This window comes from Heloderma suspectum, chromosome 4, assembly GCF_057233095.1.
Source record: "Heloderma suspectum isolate Gila_16-S chromosome 4, 16-S_ref, whole genome shotgun sequence".
Taxonomy (NCBI): domain Eukaryota; kingdom Metazoa; phylum Chordata; class Lepidosauria; order Squamata; family Helodermatidae; genus Heloderma; species Heloderma suspectum.
Genome location: NC_139461.1, coordinates 174420209 through 174443667, shown reverse-complemented (window position 1 = coordinate 174443667; position 23459 = coordinate 174420209). Strand labels below are relative to the sequence as shown.

The following is a 23459-nucleotide window of genomic DNA, read 5'->3' as shown; positions in this document are numbered from 1 at the left end:
TGTAATTCAAGGGGTGTGACAAAAGTGGGGCACTAACCATTCAGGAAGGACAGCCAGTGGCATACACAAGCACCCATCATTGGTGGCTCAGAAGTAATGGAACAAACCAACATCATTTCAAACTTAAGGATCGCCTTTAATACCTGGATGAAAATCTTTTGCAGTCAATGACTGCCTGAAGTCTGGAACCCATGGACATGACCAAATGCTGAGTTTCCTCCCTCGAGATGCTTTGCCAGGCCTTTACTGCAGCTGCCTTCAGCTGCTGCTTGTTTCTGGGTCTTTCTGCCTTCAGTCTTGTCTTTAGGAAGTGAAAAGCATGCTCTATTGGGTGGAGATCAGGTGACTTACTTGGTCATTGAAGAACATCCCACTTCTTTGCCTTGAGAAACTCTTGGGTAGCTTTTGCTGTATGTTTTGGGTCATTATCCATCCGCAATATGAAGCGGCGTCCTATCAGTTTGGCAGCATTTGGCTGAATCTGAGCAGAAAGTATAGCCCTATACACTTCAGAATTCATTCTGCTGCTTTGATCAGCAGTCAGGTCATCAATAAACACCAGTGACCCGGTTCCATTGGAAGCCATACATGCCCATGCCATAACACTGCCTCCACCGTGTTTGACAGATTATGTGGTATGCTTTGGATCATGAGCTGTTCCTTTCCTTCTCCACACTTTTCTCTTCCCATCATTCTGGTACAAGTTAATCTTGGTTTCATCAGTCCAAAGAATCTTATTCCAGGACTGGGCAGGCTTTTTTAGGTGTTTGCTGGCAAAGGCTAATCTGGCCTGTCTGTTCTTGAGCGTTACCAGTGGTTTGCACCTTGTTGTGAAGCCTCTGTATTCATAAAGCTGTCTCTTGACTGTAGATGTTGACAATGACATGCCTACCTCCTCAAGAGTGTTCTTGACCTGGCTAGATGTTGTGAAAGGGTTCCTCTTCACCATGAGCAGAATTCTGCGGTCATCCACTTTAGTTGTCTTCCGTGGTCTGCCAGGCTTTTTGCTGTTGCTGAGGTTGCCAGTTAATTCCTCCTTTTTCAGGATGTTCCAAACTGTTGTGTTGGCCACTCCCAATGTTTCTGCTATCTCTTTGATCAGTTTATTTTGTTTCCTCAGCCTAATGATGGCCTCCTTCATTCGCATGGACACCTCTTTGGACCTCATGTTGGGAGTTCCAGTGAACAGCTACCAAATGTAAATGTAACACTCAGAACCACTTCCAGGCCTTTTATCTGCTTGCTTGGTCATGGGGTATCCAGGAAACAGGCCACATTTGGCCATGCAGCTGCTTGTCAGCCATTTGTTCCATTACTTATGAGCCACCGATGATGGGGGGGTGTGTATGCCACTGGCTGTACTTCCTGAATGGTACACTTTTGTCAAATCCCTTGAATTACAGCTGAAAGTCCTGACTTTGCTCCCATCTGGGTGTGTTTCCTTTCAACTTCAATGTGGTGGTGTACAGAGGCCAACTGCCAAAACAGTTATCCTTTGTCCAATATTTCTGGCCCTGTATGTATATAGCTTACTCTGCATCTGGCATGTGCATCAAACAGATCAGAAGGGAATTTAAAAAGTAGATCATGTTCTATTCAATTTCTCCCATAGTAACCATCATTCTTCTGGTACTTGTGTCTTCTGAAAGCGAGATGTCTAGTAATATTAGCCACACACAGTTGCATCCACCTTTTCATGCAGAATCTGGAAAGTCCTGTTGAATTCTGCAAGACCTCATTTAAAATTGAGAACAAGTTTCTGGCCTTCATGGCTATATGTCAAACTAGAAAAATGTGGCCTGTTTTTCACTGAATACACAAAAAGGGGTCTAGACATTACTTGCAGTTTTTAAAGCATACATTAGTGCAGGTGAGATATACACTGCATGCTCTTAGTTCTCAGAGGCATCCAGCAAAGCATTCCTGCTAAAAAAAAAGGAAACATTTTAAACATGATATTTAAAAGTTAAAGGATTGTCCCATTGATATGATCCCATTGACTTTTCTAGTCCACAGGAATTAATGGAAAAGGCTTAATGTGTACATATGCTAGGGGTGTAACTGCTCCTTACCAGCTTGCCTGTGCCTCCTTCCTCTCTGTTTCCAGAGAATGGGCACTAGAATAGGGATGACCAAACTTTCTGCACTCAGGGGCTACTACAGTGGTCCAGGGCTGGAGGTGCATTTTGCTGCACAAAGTGACCCCTTCAGACTCCATCTAATAGTAAGGGCCTCACAATTAAGGAGTGTGCACACTCAGGGCATAGCATACAACAGCCTTTCCCAAGATGGTGTCCTCCAGGTGTGTTGGCCTGGAACATCCATCGTTCCCTCTAGTCCAGCACATCTGGAGAGCACCAGCTTGGGGAAAGGCGGCATACAAAACCCCAAAGAGATGTGTAATGTTAAAGTGCACAATATATCTGTTTCTTACAGCTTAAAAACATTTTTCCCCTCATGAGTGAAACTACAAGCACTTTTCCCGCTTCTGACTTTCCTTCTCCCTAAGCCAGTGTACCTGCCTACCTCCATTCTAAAGGTACTTTTAACTAGGGCTTTGCACCTCTTCAGCCCAAAGCCTGACTTCTAAGCCAAAGTGGGACACTTTGGGGCACTTCCAAGGTGAGGAGGGGACAGGAATTGACATGAAGTGGGTCGGGTCACTCTGAAGTGCTTTGGTTTCAGAGTGACCCGACCTGAAGCCCAGCTCCACTGCCGCTGCCCAGCCCCCAGCTCCTTACCTGGGCCCCTGGGACATGCGCCAGCAGCCATCTTCCTGTTCCAGGGAGTCACCATTTTTAAAATGGCGACTCCCTGTATTTCCAGAAATAAATCTTACACAAATGGCACAGGATCTATGTCTGGAAATACAGGGAGTTGCCATTTAAAAAATGGCAACTCCCTGGAACACAACTGTTGGAGTGGTTCCTGAGAGCCCAGGAGCTGGCGGTGGCAGCAGTGGCTGTGGCTCCCTGGAAAAGGAACATGGCTGCCGCTGCACGTCCCCAGGGCCCAGGTAAGGCGCTGAGGGCTGGGCAGCAGGATTTGGTCATCCGTCCCAGTTCAGCTCCAGAGGCCGAAGCAGGTTGGGGGGGCCTGAAGCAGCCCGAAGCGAACTGGGCCCTTAGAAACCCTGAAGCAGCCCCCAAGGTGGATCTGTGGGTCCCTGCACAGCCTTAATTTTAATTTCTTGTCGAACCAGAAATCTCATCTGTTATCTCATTTGTGCCCCTTTTCTCTTGTTGCCCCTATCTCTGGAATGCCCTGCTTCCTCAGATTAGAACAACTCCATCAATTTTGGTTTTAAAATTCTATTTGAAGAAACATTTGTTCTCCCTGGCTTTTACCCACTCATTACTTTCCCTTCATTTCCTCTCCTATTGTGTGCCTCCCTTTTCCTCTGTCTTTTTGTCTATTTGACTGGAAGCCTGTGGGATGGGCCTGTCTTTTACTGTATTGATTGTAGTGAGTGCTCTGCTTCAAAGGTGCTTTCTAAATAATATGATTAATTATTGCAATTAAACTATTTAACACACCTTGATTAACATTAGGTAACAGGTAGGCCCTTCAGGAGCCAAATAAAATTCTAATATTGCTTGAGGCTAGGTCTGGTCAGTGGGTTGACAACCAGGCGTGGATTCATCAGTCTATTTCCAGCCCCTGTCGGTTTTCCATGTGTTCAATCATAAGTCCGTTCTAGCCCATTTCCAAATCAGTCTGCAAATTATTATTTTTTAAAACACACGTATTATTTTTTAAAACATGTATCCGATGTTAGTCTAACTTCAGTCCCACTCATTTCAATTGGTCTACTTTAAGTAGGACTATCACTGGATAGAACCTACAAAAATTTGGGTTTAAACTGAATGTATATTTTTCTAAAATGTGCATTTCTGTATGCATTTTCCCTTAAAATATGGATTTTTGTACACATTTTTCAGCTGAAAACTGCACTGGAAAATCTGGAGAAAGGTAAGTGCATTCCAATCTGCATATTAGTATAGGAAGTGCAAATTAGGTCAGTTTGCTTTAAAATGCAGACCAAATGAAATCCTCCAACATCCTTATTAACAACTTGCTGTCCCAGCCCTACAGTGAAACTTACAAGAAATTAACAAAATGCACCTACACATTCCAATAAAATGTGGTTGTTTCCTGGGCTGATTATGCTTATTGACTGATTGTTCCTGTCTTGATAGTTACAATGTTCGCATATTCACAGCAAAAATCCTATGCATGTTTACTTGGAATGAATCCCACTGTGTTTAATGGGGCTTACCCCCTAGTAAGTGTGTTTCATAAGAATGCAGACATAGGGACTGTTACAACCCACAGTTTTTAATAACAAATATGCCCAAGAGAAAAAGTAGCATCAGAAACTAATTACGTATAGCTTTAAGAACAGGTGGCACTCTACAAACTGCAACATGCTCACTTCTCTGACATGGACAAGATTTTGTAACATACAAGTGAAGGTGGAAATGCCACAAAATGTAATGTTTTATCAGGAAACAGAAGCAAAGATATTTGTATTGCTCATTACTGGAAGACTAGGGGATGTAAAGGAATGGCCGTGTAAGTTACGGGAATTTCTAATAAAACACCACCCCCTACTATAGAAGATTCTTTTAAAAATAACTGTTTATGACTTTTTGGAATGAAAAATTCAGTACTACTTATTTATTTATTTATTTATTTATTCATTCATTCATTCCATTTCTATACCGCCCAATAGCCGAAGCTCTCTGGGCAGTTCACAAAAATTAAAACCAAACAACACACAATAAAACAATTTAAAATATATAGAACATTAAAACCACAATATAACAATACAACCACAATAAAACCTAGCAGCAGTGCAGGAGTTTAAAATACAGATTTAAAACAGCAAAGATAAAAATTTAGAAAGCTAAAATGGCTGTATGTTGTGACATTATTTCTGTTTTTCATTCTTTCATTGCTTTCTTTATAGAACTGATGATATTTTATTAATTAAGGGTTTGTAATTATGCACATATTATATGTTGTAAAAAAAAATGGGAGGGAATAAAATAGGTAAAAAAACAGCTCATATATAGAACTCTCCAGTCACATGAACAGATGTGATCTCTCAATGGAACCCATCAACAAAAGCAAGCTTACCATTCAGTAACCTCCTCAATGGCTAGCATGAATTAGCTTTTAGTTCTGCCTCCAGAGACCAAGCATCTGCAACCCCATCTTAAACACACAACTTCATTGCATTTGTTAATGACCAAGAAAGCTCCAATAACACAGGCTACAACATTTGGTTTACACCCAAAGCAATCAAAACCACAGCTTTGTTCAGTTACTGGGAAAGCATTTCTCTTTTCATCTTTCCACTGACACTCTTTAAGCCCCTGCCTGAAGGGAGTGAACATACTATATATAGCCTTGTGTTTTATGAAACTGCTGGATTGACAGTCTGCAAGCTGATGTTCTTTGTTACACTACAAAGCAGGAACGACAATGAACAGCTGCAGTACAAGCTTCCCTCTGCCACCCCCAATTCTGTGCCTCAGCCAGCCAGGCATGACTAAAGTGGACCTCCCCACAGGAAGCGCAACCTTGCTCAGGACACCACACAAATCACTCCCCTTGCTTTGCAATGTAAGATGCCCTTTAAAAGAAAACAGAAAACCACAACTTGAAATGAAAGAATAAAAATTCATTCTTAACAGTGGCCTCCCCTGCAATGTTTTTAAGGTATTGGTTGCTGCTATTTTTGTTTTTAAAACCTTGTTCAATTCTGGATTTACAGTACAAACCACAGGAAATCACATGGCTTATGTGAAGCTAGCAAAGCAAGCTGTCTGAATTTTGTTATCCTCTTTGGATATGGGGCCAAAGTGTGTTTGCTGGCAAAGGAGAGAGTGAATAGGATAATACAGGTTTCTTCTTGCACTGTTTAGAGTTGGACAATGGTCTTCATAGCCACTCCTTGAAAACTGGTAACAGGAGACAGAGGTCCTAATTTCCCCGCCCCCCTCAAATATTCTAATTGGATTTTCAAAGAAAGTGAAACAATACATATGAAGTAGTATAACTCAACATTAACATATAAGAGAGTTAGACATACAACAGAATATTTAAGTATAAAAGTAGTTTGCCCTATTCACATCTAGTCAAGAATTATAATTTTCGGTCTCGTGTGAGATAATAGTATGCATGTGAGAGACTTAGATTAAAGAGCCTCTCCAAAATGAGTGTTCAATATTTGGCAGTCTATTGGCATATGGGTATTTGTTTACATATGAAATAGGTCTCCATTCTTAAATAGGAGGAAGTGAGGTTGAGATACAAAGCATACCTGTTGCAGTGTTTAAGGTCCATTTTGGACCTAATCTGGAGTCAGAATGAAATTAATGTATTTACTCCTAATTATATCTGGAAATAAACTAACTGGGTTCACCCACAGTTAGGGTCTCTAAATGCTACCTTTTAGGCAAGCAATTACAAATTCACCCCCCTACCACCACCACCCCAAGAACTACCCAAGCAAGCTTGTATATAAATGGCATGCATAAAAACACAATCCCTGTACAGTTAAAAGAGAAACCACACTGCCATTTAATACAGTAAAAATGGGGGGGGGGGACTAAAGCTGTCATATAAGTAAATAAACACACAAACGAACAGATAGATAAACATTGACTCCTTTGCCCATGGCTGGAATCTTAACAGCCTATCTACAAAAATCACCTAACTCACCATTTGGAAAAACATAGTTTAAAGTATTACAGCTATTTCATTATTACCAAAACCAAAAATGTGGTGTATGCTGGTGCACAGACCTATCTATCATGGCCTATCACTCTCTTTAGCATGAGATTTGAGCCAAGTTAAAAGTATGAGGATACAGATAGGCAGAACGGAAATGCGGACAGGAAGTAGTAACTATACAAGGACTAGATAATGGAGATATTCACAGCACTAAAGCTGCACCCCAGAAGCAGATTCATTAAAAAAAAAACCCTTTTATACCATGTGGTATAGAAGCCTGTACTTTCTTTCTCATATAAAATCTGAGATCATCAGGATATGAAATACCAGATGGCAAATGTTGATCTTGCATAGTGAACCCATACAGGCATAAAATAAAGAGCAGCCCTGATGACAGAACTGAAACGCAGACCTTCATTTTTAAATTGCATTTAATTCAGAAAACAAATGTCACCTTGTAAAACAGATCTACAAACACACATCCCCACGTGAATCCTTTATGACCATTCGTATGACATTGGTTAAAACAATTTTCCTCCCATCTAGCCACTGAGTGAGTCTTACCTGTCAAGAAGCAGTTCCAGAACTTCTTTTGTAGATGCAAAGCCCCTGTATGTTGACAGAAAAATGCTGATGTAGGTGAAGTCATTGTCCCCAAAAGCTGTTAGCAGATTCTCCACAAGCTTCTCCAGAGTGCCAGCTTTTATTGTTCTGATCTTACATGTTTCATATTGGCTGACAGTATGCCCTGGGGGTAATTGGTCCCCTTCAACCTATTCAAAAATAAAGGAGAAGGGGAAATTAGTCACTCCTAACAATCAGAGAGAGATTGCACTGCAGCCAAAGATGCTTTCATAGGAGATGCATGGTCCGAAGACGCATGGCACAGACTGAACTGATTAAACTAAAAAGGTCTGACACTTCAAGATGCCTGGATGAGACAGGGAGAGGACCATATGAAAGCCACTCTCAGTTCATAAGAAAAAGCGTAATAAATAAACACAGTCATTACAGTAGGTCTTTTGTCAGACCCAGCCCAAGGCATTTTGCCGCCTCAAGCAAGCCACTTCCACCAACTTGCTTTTTCTGGCCCTGCTTTCCACCCGTGCTTGACCACTGCCTCTCACCCTCCCTGCTTGTTCGGCCACCCAATCCAGCTGGCTGCTCTCGTGCACCTGCCCGGTCGCCGCTCCTACCTTGTGCCGCAGCCACGGGGTGCCTAAGAGAGGTCAGCCGAACAGTCACAAGAGATCCCAAACTATTGTGAGAGGGTCAGAACCTCTTGCCATAGTTTGGCCAACCTCTCCCAGGAGCCCTGTGGCTTGGGTACAAGGCCGAAGCGGCGGCTGGACACACACGAAAGAGAGAGCAGCCAGCTAGGTTGACTGACTGTCCGGCCAAGTAGGTTTGGGGGGGGGAGTGGGGGGGCGGCTCAGCAGGCAGGCAGATGGTCAATTAGGCAGGCGGGAGTGAGCAGCCAGCCAAGCAGGGGACCAGCAACACCAACCTTCTGGAGGGGGAGAGCGGCACAATTCGCTGCTCTTCCCATTCCACAACCTGATGCGCCTGCATCAGGCTGCGTCATTGTAGAGCCAACTCTGTCTGTCTGTCTGTCTGTCTGTCTATTTATTTATTTCATTTATATCCCACCTTTCTTCCATCATGGAACTCAAGGTGGCTACATGTGGTTCCCAGGTAGTCTCCCCTCCAAGCACTGACCCCAGACCTGCTTAGCGTCAGCAAGGTGGCTGCCTCATGTGCCTTCAGACTATGCCCAGGGACTTTTGAATCTTATTCTATTGATTTGACTCTCTGCTGCTTCCAGATTTTGTGAGGTTCTTAGACAAGCTGCCCTCAGTGGGTCTCCCTCCCAGAGTGGGGCCCTGCCTTCCTCCTTACCACTCTCACCTCTGGCTCTTTGCTTGTGTGCTCCCCCTGGGTCTGCGTGCTCCCCCTGGGTCTGGCCTTTTCCACAGTTCACAGGGAGAAGGCAAGGTGAGTGGAGGCTACTGCTCTGTCTCCTTGCTGCTGTCATGGTCGCTTGCTTGGAGAGAGCAAATGAACAGGGCAGCAACACCAAAAAGGAGGAGCAGCGGGGCAAAAGGGGCTCCAGGAAATGGCAGCGGGCCCCCTGCTATGGTGTGAGCCTTGGCAGTTGCCTGGCAATGCCAGCCCTTGACACTAGTCCTGATTTGACCCTTCAGCCATGACACTTCCACTATGAAGATTTTGGTCAAACATAGGAATGACCTAGATCAGCCTTCCCCGACCTGTTTGCCCTCCAGATGTGTGGGACCGCAACTCCCAGCATGCCCCCATCGCTGGCTGGGGCGTGCTGGGAGTTGCAGTCCCACACATCTGGAGGGCAACAGTTTGGGGAAAGCTGACCAAGATATTACTAAAAATGCAATCCAAAGCAACTCCATTCAGCAGCTCAAAACACTAGGAGAAATCCACTAAGAATAAATGTCTTTAGGGCTCTTCTAAAGACAGCAAAGGTGGGGCTGATGCACCCCCGTTGGTAATGTGGTAATGTGGTAATGTGGGGCTACTGCCAACCCCCCCTCCCTTATGCCCATCAACCTAGTTGTTTTCAAGGGCATGCATGTAAGTAGGGCTTTGGCAGGTGATCTCAAATTGCAAGCAGACTGTTATGGGTGAAGGCAGCTCTTCAAGCAGCTTGGCCCCAAAACTTTAAACTGGGCTTAGAAATGCACCAGCAACCAGTGCAGCTGGGGCAGCATAGTGGTGTCTCTACACGAGCGATTGATTGTGATTGGTCACATGTGGAATTTTGCCAACCCTTTACAAGATGTTGTCAACCTCCAGGATGCCTCGCACACATTTTCCCCTTTATCACGCTTTCAAAAAGATTGGAGGCAAACTACTAATAAAAGTTGACGGCGCTATATCGGCAGTGTGTAATGCCAGCTTAGCACCACGAACTTGCCAAGGAAGGACTTTCCTCAATTCAAACCATGTGTCTGCTGTGTAAATGCTTCAGAACATTTCTTGATCAGAGGGAGGAGAGGGTAAAATGCCTTCTTGCAACAAAGGGAGACAACTTTGATCCCCCCACCCCACCAAGCTCAGAAGCAACATCCTCTGTTGATTCAGAGAACCCCATTAAGTTCAGTGGGGCTTACTCTCAAGTAAGTGTGCTGAGGGTTGCAGACTTACAGCGTGATCTTATGTCTACTCAGAAGTAAGTCCCATCGACTTCAATGGGGCTTACTCCCAAGTAAGTGTGCTGACGGCTGCAGGGGAACAGTGCAGCACAACTGAAGTGATAAAAGCAAGACTCCTCCCCACCCCCCAGCTTCTTTGCACATATGCCACGGAGGGAGAGAGGTGTTTGCTCCATGCAAACCACGTGTCTGCTGTGTAAAGAAGCCCATCCTAATCCCACAAAGAAAGCAAACGCAGAAAGCCTGGGAAAGGATGCAAGGTTTTTTGCTTAATGTAGTGACACCCTAGGTGTCATATGATCTAGCCACTAACGCTTGGGAGGCCACATTTGGCACTAGCTGAGGTGTCTGAGCTGTCTTTAAAGGCAGCCCTGTGTACAGCATATTACAGTGGTCAAGCCTGGGCATCACTACTGCATGGATCGCTGAGACAAGGTCTGTCCTCTCCAGATAGGGCCACAGCCCACTAGCCTAAGCTGGTAAAAAAAAAAAAAAGCACTCCTGGTTATGGCTGCTGCTCTTGGCAGGGACCTTATGTTTTTAGTAACCTCTTTGCCGTTTATGGGTTTAGTTCCACCTCAAGTCTACACATTTTTGTCTTCACAACAGGAGGATTGTCGGTAAGCTTCCCCCACATATGCTCCAAAAATGAAACTAAACTTTGAAAGAAAAAGGCAAAATTGCCAGCACTGGTGAGGATGAAGCCAAAATCAACACAGGCAACAAAAGCTTGATACACCATAAACCTACGACAAAGATTTCTTGAAAGCACCCACTGTAAAGCTAAGTATGAACCTAAATAGTCTCTGCATAGGAGATTACTCTGAAACCTGAGACACCAATGTAACAAGTAAATAAAATTGTTGTTGTTGTTATTATTCAGACACTTTGGAATTCTCTGGGATGATGTAGATGTCCCAGTTGTATTCCAGCTTTATTAACTACATTTCTCCTTCATTCATGTATCTTACAGGGTCTAGATATCATATTTTCCAGTTCCAATTTATTTTGTTAAGCCATTAGCCATTAATGTTTTTCTAAGTGTTTGAGCCTGCTAAGATCCTTATCCAAAAATTATTGAAGTCAACTGATTAAACATCCTGGATATTAGTGGGTTTGGGAACTGACTTTTGTAGAATTGCCCATTACAGAGACTGCTGACCCATTTGCAATGACAACGGACAGGAGGACCCATTTCACAAAATACAGGCAATCATGCAAAGACCCATAATATGGGTCTATGTGTGTGCATGGAAATGAAGCCCTTACACTGCAGGGGTCTAAGACCAGGGCTGTGTACCACTTCAGCCTGAAGCCCGAACTCCGATTTGAGGCAGGGTGCTTCAGGCCGCTTCCGAGGAGCAGTGGAGGGGGCATGAAGCGGCACGAAGAGGATCGGGTGGCTCCAAAGTGCTTTGGGGTGATTCTGAGTGATCTGGAAGCCCAACTGTGCTGCTACTGCTGCCACCCAGCCCGCAGCTCCTTACCTGGGCCCTCAGGACATGCACCAGCAGCCGTCATCTTCTTCTAGGGAGTCACCATTTTTTAAATGGTGACTCCCTGTATTTCTGGAAATAGATCCTGTGCAAATGGCGGTGGTCGAACTGTTAAGTACACAACATTTATGTAGCATACTTGACGGCTGCCATTTATTTGCGCAGGCTCTATTTCCAGAAGTACAGGGTGTCGCTATGGCAACTCCCTGGAAGAAGAAGATGGCTGCCGGCACACATCCTGAGGGCCCAGGTAAGGAGCTGGTGGCAGCAACAATGGCAACTCCATGGAAGAAGATGGCTCCTGGCACACATCCTGAGGGCCCAGGTAAGGAGCTGGGGGTTTGCATGGTGAGGCTTCTGGTGGTCCAAAGCGAGTTGGGTCCCCCTTGAATTTCCCCAAAGAGGGTTCAGCACACCTCGGAAGCTCAGAAGCAGCCTCCAAGGCAGGTCGGGGGGTCCCTGCACAGCTCTAAGACTATAAGGAGCCCCTATTGTGGTCATCAGTGGTGAATAAAGATCTCATCTAGGTGACCAGGCATGGAGGCCTTTCAAAAGTTGTTTTTCCTCCTTTTGTTTAGGTTACAGAGGACTAACTCAGGCAGGTGGATTTTGTGTGTGGGAGAGAGAGCTATTCACTTTTTGGCAAGGCTGAAAAAGCCAGTCCTCTACGCTCAAGCTTCTAGAAAATTAGACTCACAATCTTGCAGGAGAACAGTGGTGTGCATAGGCCTGACCATGTGAGGAAGAGGAGAAATAATCACAGCATCAAAGGACAGTGGTGACAGGGGTATCAGCAGTGGCCTCTATCATCCGCCGCTATTTATCCTCGATCCAGTGCTATCTCTGAAGGCGCAGGTGTCTTTATGGCCAGTCCTGGACAGGGATAGCTTGACTGCTGTGGTCCATGCATTGGTAACCCCCAAACCATTACACCTATGCTGAGGGAACTGCACTACCTGCTTATATACTACCAGGCCAGGTTTAAGGTTTTTATACTTATGTACAAAGTTCTGAACAACTCAGGACCAGGATTCTTAACTGACTTCTGGATCCCCTACCTGCTTGTGTGGATACTGCACTCATCAGGAGACACCCTCCAGGTGATGCCTAAGGTATCACAGGTCTGGTCCATGATAATGCAGAATAGGGCTTTTGGTATCATGGTATCCACTCTCTGGAACTCCCTACAAGAGGGGTGCAGAACCTCAAGCCCGGGGGCCAAATCCAGCCTTGCAGGGAATCCCCAAATTCATGTCCTCTTCCTTTGGCCCCCCACCGCTTTCCCCCAACCACCGATCGTTTGGTGGTGTCCTGGCTTTTGTGCAGGTTTTTCACCATTCTAAATGGTTGAAATGCATCTACTGGCAGTAAGAGCCTTAAGCTAAAATATTCTGGGCCCTCCCCTTTTGCCTTCAGCCCCACCCACCACTGGAATATGGCCCCTGAGAGCTCCTCTAAAATGGGATTTGGTCCCTGGGCTGAAAGAGGTTCTGCACCCTGCCCTACCAGTACAAATTAGTGTCAGGAGCACCCTAGCTGCCTCTTGCAGTCCCCACCAATAGCCAACTCAGGACACAGACAACGAGGAATTCTTTCCGAGACTTTATTCCTTTATTAGTTTATGACTCTTTCAGATACTAATCACTAGGGATGTAGGAAAGTCACTTACCTGTGACGAAATTTGATTCGCGGTGGGGGGGAGGCACTCCGTCCCTCCCCCCGAAATTCTGGCTGGGGGGGAGGCGCCCCATCCCTCCCCCCGAAATTCTGGCCGGCTGGGACTGCAAATGGCAGCGGCCATAGCCGCTGCCGTTTGCGTCCCTGCAGTCAGCCGTGATAGCCTACGTAAATGTTTACGTAGCCTATCACGGCTGAGTTAAAAAAAACAAAAAACCGTGCGTACGCAAATGGCAGCGCCCATGGGCACCGCCATTTGCGTTCCTTATTTTGGCACATGTAGTCTACGTAAACATTTACGTAGACTACAGCGAAAATAAGGGGAACGCAAATAGCGTAGTGTTTTTTTTTTTAACTCAGCCGTGATAGGCTATGTAAATATTTACGTAGCCTATCACGGTATTTTTTTAAAATCTAGCCATGATAGGCTACGTAAATCTTTACGTAGCCTATCACGTGTTTTTTTTTTAACTTGGAAATGGTGGCGGCGGCAGCCGGTCGGAAGACTGGCCGCCACAGCCGCCGAACTGCTGCCGCCAGGGAGATTTGCCCAAGGTAAGTCCCATCCCGGGGGGGCGGGGGGGGGCAGACCGTTTCGCCACCGATTTGGGGGGGCCGAATGCACTGGCATTCGGCCTCCCCGAGATTCGTGGCGAAATTCTCTGACATCCCTAATCACTAGCGACTAAGCAAGGAACTGCACTGGGGAAAGATAGCAGAGTAGCCTAAGCTCCAGGTAAGGTAGTTGGTTCCCATTTGAAGGAGAACCACAAGAAGACCCTGAACTTATGGGCTAGGGAGAGATCCTCCCTCTTTCCCTTGGGTCCTCGGGACGCGACCGTTGTTTGCGTGCCAAATGAGCGCTACGCCTCCTTTCTGCGTCCTCCATCTGTCGTCGCTCCCTGTGTCTGCGCCGAGTGTCCAGCAAGACCCCCTTCAGTGCTCTCTCACTGCCAGGGTCACCATCTATCCCAGGAATGCTGGCAGGAGGAATCTCTGCCAGCTGCTGTGCTTGTGAGAGATGAGCAAGCTCCTCTCCCACAGATTGCTGTTCCTCCTCAGAATCAGAACTGCTCTGGGGCTCTATTGGCTCAGTTTCCACCCTGACAATTAGACAGGCACCAACTCTTCTGGGTTTTTGGTACTTACCAAAGACTTCCTTGTTCCAACTAGCTTCATCATCATCATCTTCAACATCACTTATTTATACCCCACTTTTTCCTCCAAAAAGAAGCCCAAATGAAGCTTTCCTGAAACAGTGATCCTGTCTTCCTTGTCAACATGTTATTGTCTAAGTCTTATTATGGTTTAATACTGTATTGTTTGTATAGCACTCAGAAATTTATTTTTAATATAAGCAAGTCATAAATATAGGTGAATAAATGAATGGCCCAGTTCTTGTCTGTGAAAGTGTGCATGCATGCGTGCGTGTGTGTGAAACTGTACGAGTATGCAAGAGAGAATGTGATTGTGTGTGTTTGTGCGACTGGGACAGAGAGTGACTGAGTGTGTGCCTACAGCCCAGTTCAAAGGGAAGTTGATCTGGCATATAGATACCACTGGCCCAAACCATGTGGGCGGCCATTCACATAAACAGCAAACCATGCGACTCAGTTTTCCAGCAATGTGGTTTCCACAGAGATAATGAACAAACCAGCCCTGCGTGTGGGAGTAGGGAGATGAGAATAAAACAGAGCTGGGGAGGGGAAGAGAGAAAGGGTAGATAGGTACTCAAAGAGTATTGTAGGGGATGGGGGTGGGGGTGTATTAAGGGAAGATTAAGTGGGGGAGACATCTGTGGCTCTCTCCAGGTCGCCACATGCTAATGTATCAAATGACATTAGAGTTGATGACGAGATATGTACTATTAGGAATTGGATGCATACGTCCATCTCTCTTATCAGCAAGGGGTTACACAAAGGGAAACATTATCAGGCAACATTTTTTAGCAATGAGGTCTATAAGAAAGACACTAGTGGTCTCCCAAGAGGAACTCCATCACTTACATTTAGACTGTGAAAAGCATAAGTGAATATGCTACAGAGAGTAATCCAAAGGAGAAAGACTCAATGACCTCATTGTTGTTTATTCTTCTCCTCCAATTTGTGTTACAGAATTAAGATGGAATGGGAGGTGTTTGGGCCTTTTCTGCTGCTGTGAAATACAGACACTGTACAGATCCTTCTCTGTCAAGACAGAGCTCTCATACATAGAATCATAGAATCATAGAATAGTAGGGTTGGAAGGGGCCTACAAGGCCATCGAGTCCAACCCCCTGCTCAATGCAGGAATCCAAGTCAGAGCATCCCTGACAAATGGCTGTCCAGCCTCGTCTTGAAGGCCTCCAGTGTGGGAGAGCCCACCACCTCCCCAGGTAATTGGTTCCATTGCCGTATTGCTCTGACACTCAGGAAGTTTTTCCTGATGTTCAGTCGGAATCTGGCTTCCTGTAACTTGAGCCCATTATTCCGTGTCCTGCACTCTGGGATGATCAAGAAGAGATCCTGGCCTTCTTCTCTGTGACAACCTTTCAAGTACTTGAAGAGCGCTATCATATCTCCCCTCAGTCTTCTCTTCTCAAGGCTAAACATGCCCAGTTCTTTCAGTCTCTCTTCATAGGGCTTTGTTTCCAGTCCCCTGATCATCTTTGTTGCCCTCCTTTGAACCCTCTCCAGCTTGTCTGCATCCTTCTTAAAGTGTGGTGCCCAGAACTGGACACAGTACTCCAGATGAGGCCTAACCAGTGCTGAGTAGAGGGGAACTAGTACTTCCCGGGATTTGGAAGCGATGCTTCTATGAATGCAGCCCAAAATAGCATTTGCCTTTTTTGCAGCTACATCACATTGTTGGCTCATATTCAGCTTGTACATCACATTGCCCTCTGGTACGTAGGGTCCTGCCGTGGTCCTTTTTCCATTTAACTAATTTGTACCCGGCCTCAGCAGTGACAAGTGTAATGCTGTCACTACCCATTGCTCTTTCCACAAGATTTTGAATCCATTTGCAAAAATATTTTAATTTGTAAATCTGCATGGGGGTGCAGACCAGAAGACTGTGGCTGTCTACATAAAAAGTGAAACACAGAAAGTAGTACTCCACATTTAGAACAGTATGAGCCAATTTGGACAATCATATCTTGGCTTAACAAGCCAAAATATTAATAAGCATTTTATCTGTGCTCGTAGCTCTGGGCAAGCAGCAATTAAACCAGAAAGTCACTAATTAACCATTGTTTCTCATTTTGTCCTAACCAGGAAACTGTGGTTACCAGCTTCGGAACAAGCCAGGATATTACACCACGATTTCGTTCTGGCTTGTTCTGAATCTAGTAACCATGGATTACCAGTTTGGACAAAACAGAAAACTATGGTTAATTAGAGACTTCCTGGTTTAATCCCAGCTCACACAGAGGGAGAAGGAGCTGCATGTACAGGCAAAATGCTCATTCATATCGCAGCAGGCTGAGGGCAGGGGTGTTCAACCTTTTCAACCGGGTGTGTTGAAGGGGGGGGCTGCACATGTGTGTGCGAGCAGACAGCAGACACACAGCACAGTCTTTTACACACACACACACACACACACACTTCCCACATGCACACACACTTTCCCTTCCCTCCCTGCCCGCTCGGCTCCAGGGATCACTATTGCCTTTCCCAAACCCCAGCAATCTCCAGTGATATCACTATTTCTCTGCTTCTGCTAGCAGCTGGAAGACAGTGATCTCATAGGGTAGTTATGGAGGGTCAGGAGATGCTGGGTGACTGTTGGGCACACACATCCCGCACACTTGTAATTAAAGGAAAATAACAACATGATGGCAAGCAATGCAATTGCTTCCCATGTCCCATGTAAGTTAAGCTCTGCTCAGAGAGATACACTGTAGCCACTCTTTTGGGTCTCTATTGGCGAAGGCTGAACCACTAATTCTCAGGGTTGGTGGATAGTTTTATCCCCACTGTTTTGTTATCCCCAAATGTTATCCCCAAAATGCTTAACTTTTGTCCCATTGAGTGAAATGCAGTCATGCGCTCATCCATAAGAGAGAACCATGGTGAACTGAACCCACCTCTTCCCTCTCTTCATATATCCCTTCAGCTGCTTAGCTCTACCATGGATTCTGTATCTGGGATATGGCATATGCTGGTGTTTTAAAGGAAAGTTTTTCCCCTTTGACACTTAGAGTTATGATGCATGAATTCTCATAGCACAGCTTTCATGAATATGGACAGTTTACAAATAAGTATGAATGGGGAAACAATTCGTTAATTGTTTCAACTGATGATATGGGCACAAAGCGATCCATTTAAATGATAGGAAGCTGCACTTAGATTAGAGATCGGGGAGTGGGGGAACCATCCTAATTTTAAGAGCAATTCAGTAATAGAATCAGAAACTGAGTTTCTCAAACAGCCTTCCTTAGAAGTTGTCATGGGAAAAGGTTTAAATACAGGGTATTCTTTGAAGCAGAAGATTCTATGGAACAATTATTGGTGCTTCCCTCAATTCTATCATAATCTCTCATTCACAGATTTCATGCCAGAACAATTAGAGGATGCTATTAACATCTTATTTTGTTCTAAGCTCTGCTACTAATTTTAAATCACAACTATGTTAAGAAAACATTCTGCACGATTTGGGATCTACCAAGCTGAAAACAGTCTAAGAGCCATGCTCCTGTCCCCCAAGATGTTCCATCAGGACTTCAGTAACTTTCACCTCATCATCAACCTGAGCCTTGACCAGTCCACACAACAGGTTCATGTCCTCAACACTACTATACAACTACATAATGGACTGCTTTATATCAGAATCTACTGACCACTACACATACTCCCAGAACACACAAGAAAATACACTGTCTACAGCCAAGCCCAATCACATCTGTCCAGATTCGTCCAACAGACTCAGAACTTAAGGATTGACATCAGGCATTTCTCAAGCTACAATACCCACTCAACAAAGGGGGTGGGGATGGGGGCAGAGAACAGATTGACAAGGCCAGATTGGTACCCAAGAATATTTTACTACAGGACAGACCTAGAAGAGAAAACGACAGAACACCACGTGTTGTCACCTATAGCTCCAAGCTGAAACCACTAAGTGGAGCATCAATGATATACAGACCAACTTAGACAATAATGGTTCCCTCTCACAGGCCTTGCATGGCAGGCCTGCACTTGCTTACAAACAGCCCTAAAACAGCTACTCTCTAGCAACAACAGGCCACGTAACAAGGATGCAAAGTGATAACACCCTGCCAGCTCCTGTCCCCATATCAACTCTGGCAACGCTATCATAAGAACTAATAATGTCACCCACAACATCAGGTGTTCATTCAGTTGCTCATCTTCCAGCATGATATATGCCATCTTCTGTCAGCAACACCCTTCTGCATTCTATATAGGGCAAACAAGCCAGTCTCTACAGAAAAGAATAAATGGACAGAAATCTGACATCAGAAATGGCAGTACTGAAATACCAGTGGGAGAACACTTCAGCCTCACAAGACACTCTCTCACTGACCTTAAAGTAGCCATTGTGGAGCAAAGAAACCTCAAAAGGAGATTAGGGTGAGAGATTGCTGAGTTACAATTCATCAAGAGGTTCGGCTCTATTAACAGACTTGAATCAGGATAAAAGTTTTGTTTTCTTTTTAAAAATCACACTACATATGTGGATTGGCCTATCTAGTGCCAGGATGTTTGTGTTATCAGCAAGAACTGTTTTGTGAATGTTGTGAATGGCCATTGTTAATAATGGGATTGTCACTGTCCATATTTTCTGCATTTAATTTCCTTCTGACCTCACTGTTTACATCCCCCCGCACACTCCATAATCATTGTGTACTGTATATATACCTGAAAATCTTGATATGACTTCATGAATGAAGTGGACTATAGTCCACAAAAGCTTATGCTGGAATAAATGCATTAGTCTTTAAGGTGCCACAAGACTGTTGGTTGTTTTTGCTGATTTTTCTGTTTCTAGATCTTTATGTGTACCTTCAATTTATTTGTCCCTTTGGACAAATGCAGACCAGAATATGTTTTTTAAGACTCAAAAGCAAAAAAAAAAAAAAAGAACTTTATTCTTCATATTATTTAATTCATTAGCTTAATTGTTACCCTGCCTGTCCCCAAGGATCTTGTCAAGTAATAACAATTAGAACCACACACAACAGCAACAACCTCTTACCCCACATCTGCTTAACCCTGGCTGTTCATTGCTGGGTCCAATGGGAATATTGTACAGCTCTTCCAGAAAGGCTTGGACTTTGATGGCTCTCTAAGGGAAGGGAGTTCACAGTTGTGGGCCAGACACTAAGAATGCCTCTCCATTTTATTAAAACACACACACACATTTATCAGCAACCAACACTAGTATGCTTGAAATCATTTAAAGGAACATCTGAGGCATAATTTTTGTTTGCATTATTTCAGCAATTCTGCCTTCAAGTCTTTTAAAGAGACTTGGCAGGCAACCATTCAATAATACTGACTTATGGAATAAGACACTGTGGGCTGAGTTAGCACGCTAACAGGAAATAGCTCAATCTGGATTCAATCAGAGATCGTCTCTTTTCTGACATGATCAAGATCCCTCAAAAGCAAGAAGAGGTTTTGAGTTTGCTTTCTGGCCAGCTGTCTGCCTACAAGAAAACCATATTGATTACTTTTCAAAGGGGTCCTCTATAGCTAATGGGCAATTTTCCATAAGCAGTACATCAGGATTATGGTCATATGACACCTCTTAAGGCCAGGAGAGGTCATGTAGGAACTCTTCAAGATATGTTTTTAAAATATTATCCTCTTACATATATACTTTCACACTTTACCACTATTTAAGGAAGAGTACCGTGGGATGTGCCCTTTGCACGTGTGGGTTTCTACAATTTAGTGTTAAAACTGGTTTTGTTAATGCTGCAAGTAGCAGTTTAAAATATCTCAGGGGAAATGCTTTACTGAATGTTTTTGTGATAAGGGAGCAACTACAGCTGTCCCGCAGTGGTCTTTCTTTTCTTAAAGTAACATGAGAAGACTCTATATGCTACACAGTTCTCCAAACAATAGAAGTATAAGTTGGCCTGTCTTATCCCCCAAAGCTGCCTCCAGTACTGACCAAGATTCATTCCTCCCTTCTTGGGGGGCAGAGAAAAGTCAGGTAAGCAGACTGCAGGCAAGCAGACTCATGTTGAGTGTGTCACGGTTCTCTGCACTATGTCAGGAGACTCTGCACTACTTCAGGAGACTCCACTCTCACTGGCTCAGGCAGCAATACTACACAAATCCAAAGCAGTGTGCGAGAGTCATTGCTTCTGACGCAGTCAGTTGCCCCAGATCAAGTGAAAGGGTATGCCCAGGTCTCCTCCATGACAACCTCCAACTTTGCACATCTTGTCCCTTCCAGCCATCACACCATGAGGCTCTGGGTTAATGGTGTGGCCCTTTGCTAAGAAGCAGGAGACGGGAGACAGTATAGACCTGGCCCTCCACTGCCTACTAATCAATTCAAAATGACTCTGTCACTTACTCAGCTATATTTTTCCCATTGAGAAGCAGCAGCAGACTCTTCACACCTCACAAAATGTGAGAATCAACATTGCACAGTCAGGAAAACTTATAAAACCCTTGAGTGATATCCATATAGAGTTCCTCTGCTGACAGAAGGCATTCATCAATGGATTGGGAAGGAGATGAATTTTGGAAATCCCCCTTCCTCCCAAGCTCCCCATATTCCCTAAAATCTGCTCCAGAGGATCCCTTGATGCTCTGGAACAGATCTGAGGGAGGGGGGTGGGCTGCAAAGGGGTGGAAGAATAACTGAAAATTGCCCCCCTCCCCATTCTGCTGACAGACCTTGCATCAGTGGAGGGACACTAGTTGAGAATCATCCTGTATACACAATCTACCTGAGCATCCATACTTTGCCTCTGTGTACAAGACTTTATAGCAGGGATGGGCAGATGGTAGATCTTCAGCTGCTTGGATCTTCAACTCCCAAAAGCCCCTGTCAGCATGGCCAAAGGTGAAGAATCCTAGGAGAAGAAATCCAAAACGTCTGGACATCTACTTTCTATCCACCTCTGCTCCTACACAATGCACACAGATTCATTCAGTCCAACAGTGCACAACTTACTTATTAAGAATTTTGGCTTCCCCCTCAGAGTAGGTAAAATTGTTTCCTAGTAGCCCGGTCCTATGCATCTTTACCCAGAAGTAAGTCTCACTGAGTTCAATGGGACTTACTCCCAAGTTACTGGATCACAGCCTTATTCATCCCTCATGGTATTCCTGATGGGAAAGTGAGGCTTCATTAATCCCAACACTCCATGTACTGGACCACACTCTCAACACAATTTGCGCACACTGCAAGTTTCCGCACATGTCTCTCCCCAAGACGGATTTCGCTTGTTCCCCCCATCCCAAACCAAGGTCTGTAGAGACCTAAACATTTAGTGTTAGCTTCTGAAAAACTCTGGTATCAAGGAATTAGATTTCTTTTTTCACAAATTCACCGAACGACATCACACAAGGAGACTCAGGCTCAAGTCCACATTCAGCCATGAAGCTTACTGGGCAACTTTGGGCCAGTCACTGAGTCTCAGCCTAACCTACCTCACAGGGTTGTTGTGAGGTTAAAAATGGAGGGGAGGAGGATTATGTAAGCCACCTTGGGTTCCTTGCAGGAAAACAGGCAGGATATAAAGATAATTAATACATAAAATAAGAAGTAAAATGTGCAGACTCACACTGATATCAAAGAATCATAAAATATATCTACTGTACTAACTCTGATCAGTTTTTAATTTCATAGCAGTTAAAACTGTCATGACTTCCCCCAGAGAAATATGGGACAACTGCAGTCTGGTGAGCATGCTGAGAATTCTTCAAGATTCCTTAGCTCCTCTCACAGAACTACAGTTCCCACAGGTTCGTGGGGAGAGGGATGATTGTTAAAACAGTTTAAGATTGTAGAATAGATATGCCAGTAGATAGTTCTGCCTATACTATTAAAGACTGCCAGGAAGCAGTATTTTATATTAAGGTTGCAATTCTATGCTCACTTACCTGGGATAAAGCCCCATGGAACTCTGAGTAGACATGTAGAGGACTGCACTTTATTTTTTTTTTTAACTAAACCTTTTAGTATGATTCAAATTAAATCTTTTAAAAACCATTATTATAATGAAAGAAAGTAAAGAAACATTTGACGGCACAGTGCTTTGTGAAACAATTTGAAACAAAAATACGTGGTCTACTCCTAAATCATGCAAAAGGTGCATAATGGTGCACCTTTTGCATTTTAGTATAAAAGGTGCACCAAAAAAAAGGTGCATAAATTCCTTATTTTTCCAATGCGTTGTTTTCATCTGCTTTCCAAAAGGGCAGGTCAAGCTAGGATTTTGTCTAAAAATTCTTGTCTTTTGGTGGGAATTTCCCACTTCCTGTAATAACATATTTCACTATATATTTTCTGTGCTCCTCCTTTATGGGATTCCTAGAAAGTGGTATGCCTGTGGATGAAGAAGTTTGTTTTCCCACCATCATCTATTCTACTTTGACTCTAGTCTTGTACCCACATTTTCGGCTGTCGTAACAAATCCAAAAACGCTTCCAAGACCTGTTCTTCCCAAGACACGAACAAAAGTAGTTTTATGAGTTCATTTATATCCTAACAAACTTGAGTTCTCTACTGGTGTTGAAGCTTCTTTCCTTTTGGTTTTCTTTTGAACTCACAAGCACAAGGCTTCATTATCACATTTCTATTTGTGATTGAAGCAATCTAATGGCTACTGTAATTTATATCTGGAGAGGTGAAAAAAGCTGTATTTATAGTGGGAGAACTAATGTACAGGGCATTGGCTTAAACAACCTTTGATGTTATAATAACTTAAGCTTTCTTCAGAGCCAACAAAGGGAGCGTTGCCACCATTAAATTTCCCTTTGTCAGCCTAATGAATATAAAAGGCTATGGAGAAGAACATTTAAGTTAGCTGCATTTTTCTCAGACTTTTTTTTTTTTTTTTACCAGCAGGAATGGGGCATCCAAATCTTCGACTTGGCTCTGAAAATCATAATGCTGCTTCTGTACAGATAAATACAGTGCTGTATTTACAGGAAAATACAGAAGCTTTTTGAGGTGGTTGTAAATTGTACTGACTGTTCCACGTAGTCCTTTCTATCTCTATCTGTATCCTGTGATTTACAGCTCTGCTCCCTTTACTCAAATATAGGAAGTTTTGGGGGTGGCGAACTCTCACCTGAAGTATAAAATCAAAAAGTACTTTACATCTGTTAGGGTGCAATCCTATGCGGGTTAAGGCAGAAAAAAGTCCTATAACTCCCAGCATTCC

The 23459-nt window shown here is 44.1% G+C and overlaps 1 protein-coding gene across 14 annotated transcripts in view; it reads right to left on the bottom strand.

The window, feature by feature from the left end:
• The window catches only part of RGL1 (ral guanine nucleotide dissociation stimulator like 1), a 187979-nt gene that overhangs the window by 56036 nt on the left and 108484 nt on the right, over positions 1-23459 (bottom strand). For all 14 annotated transcript variants that reach the window (XM_084851354.1, XM_084851346.1, XM_084851351.1 and 11 more), the window contains one exon: positions 7309-7517. In XM_084851354.1, the coding sequence (XP_084707480.1) occupies positions 7309-7517 (209 nt within the window). The remainder of the gene's footprint in view (positions 1-7308; positions 7518-23459) is intronic.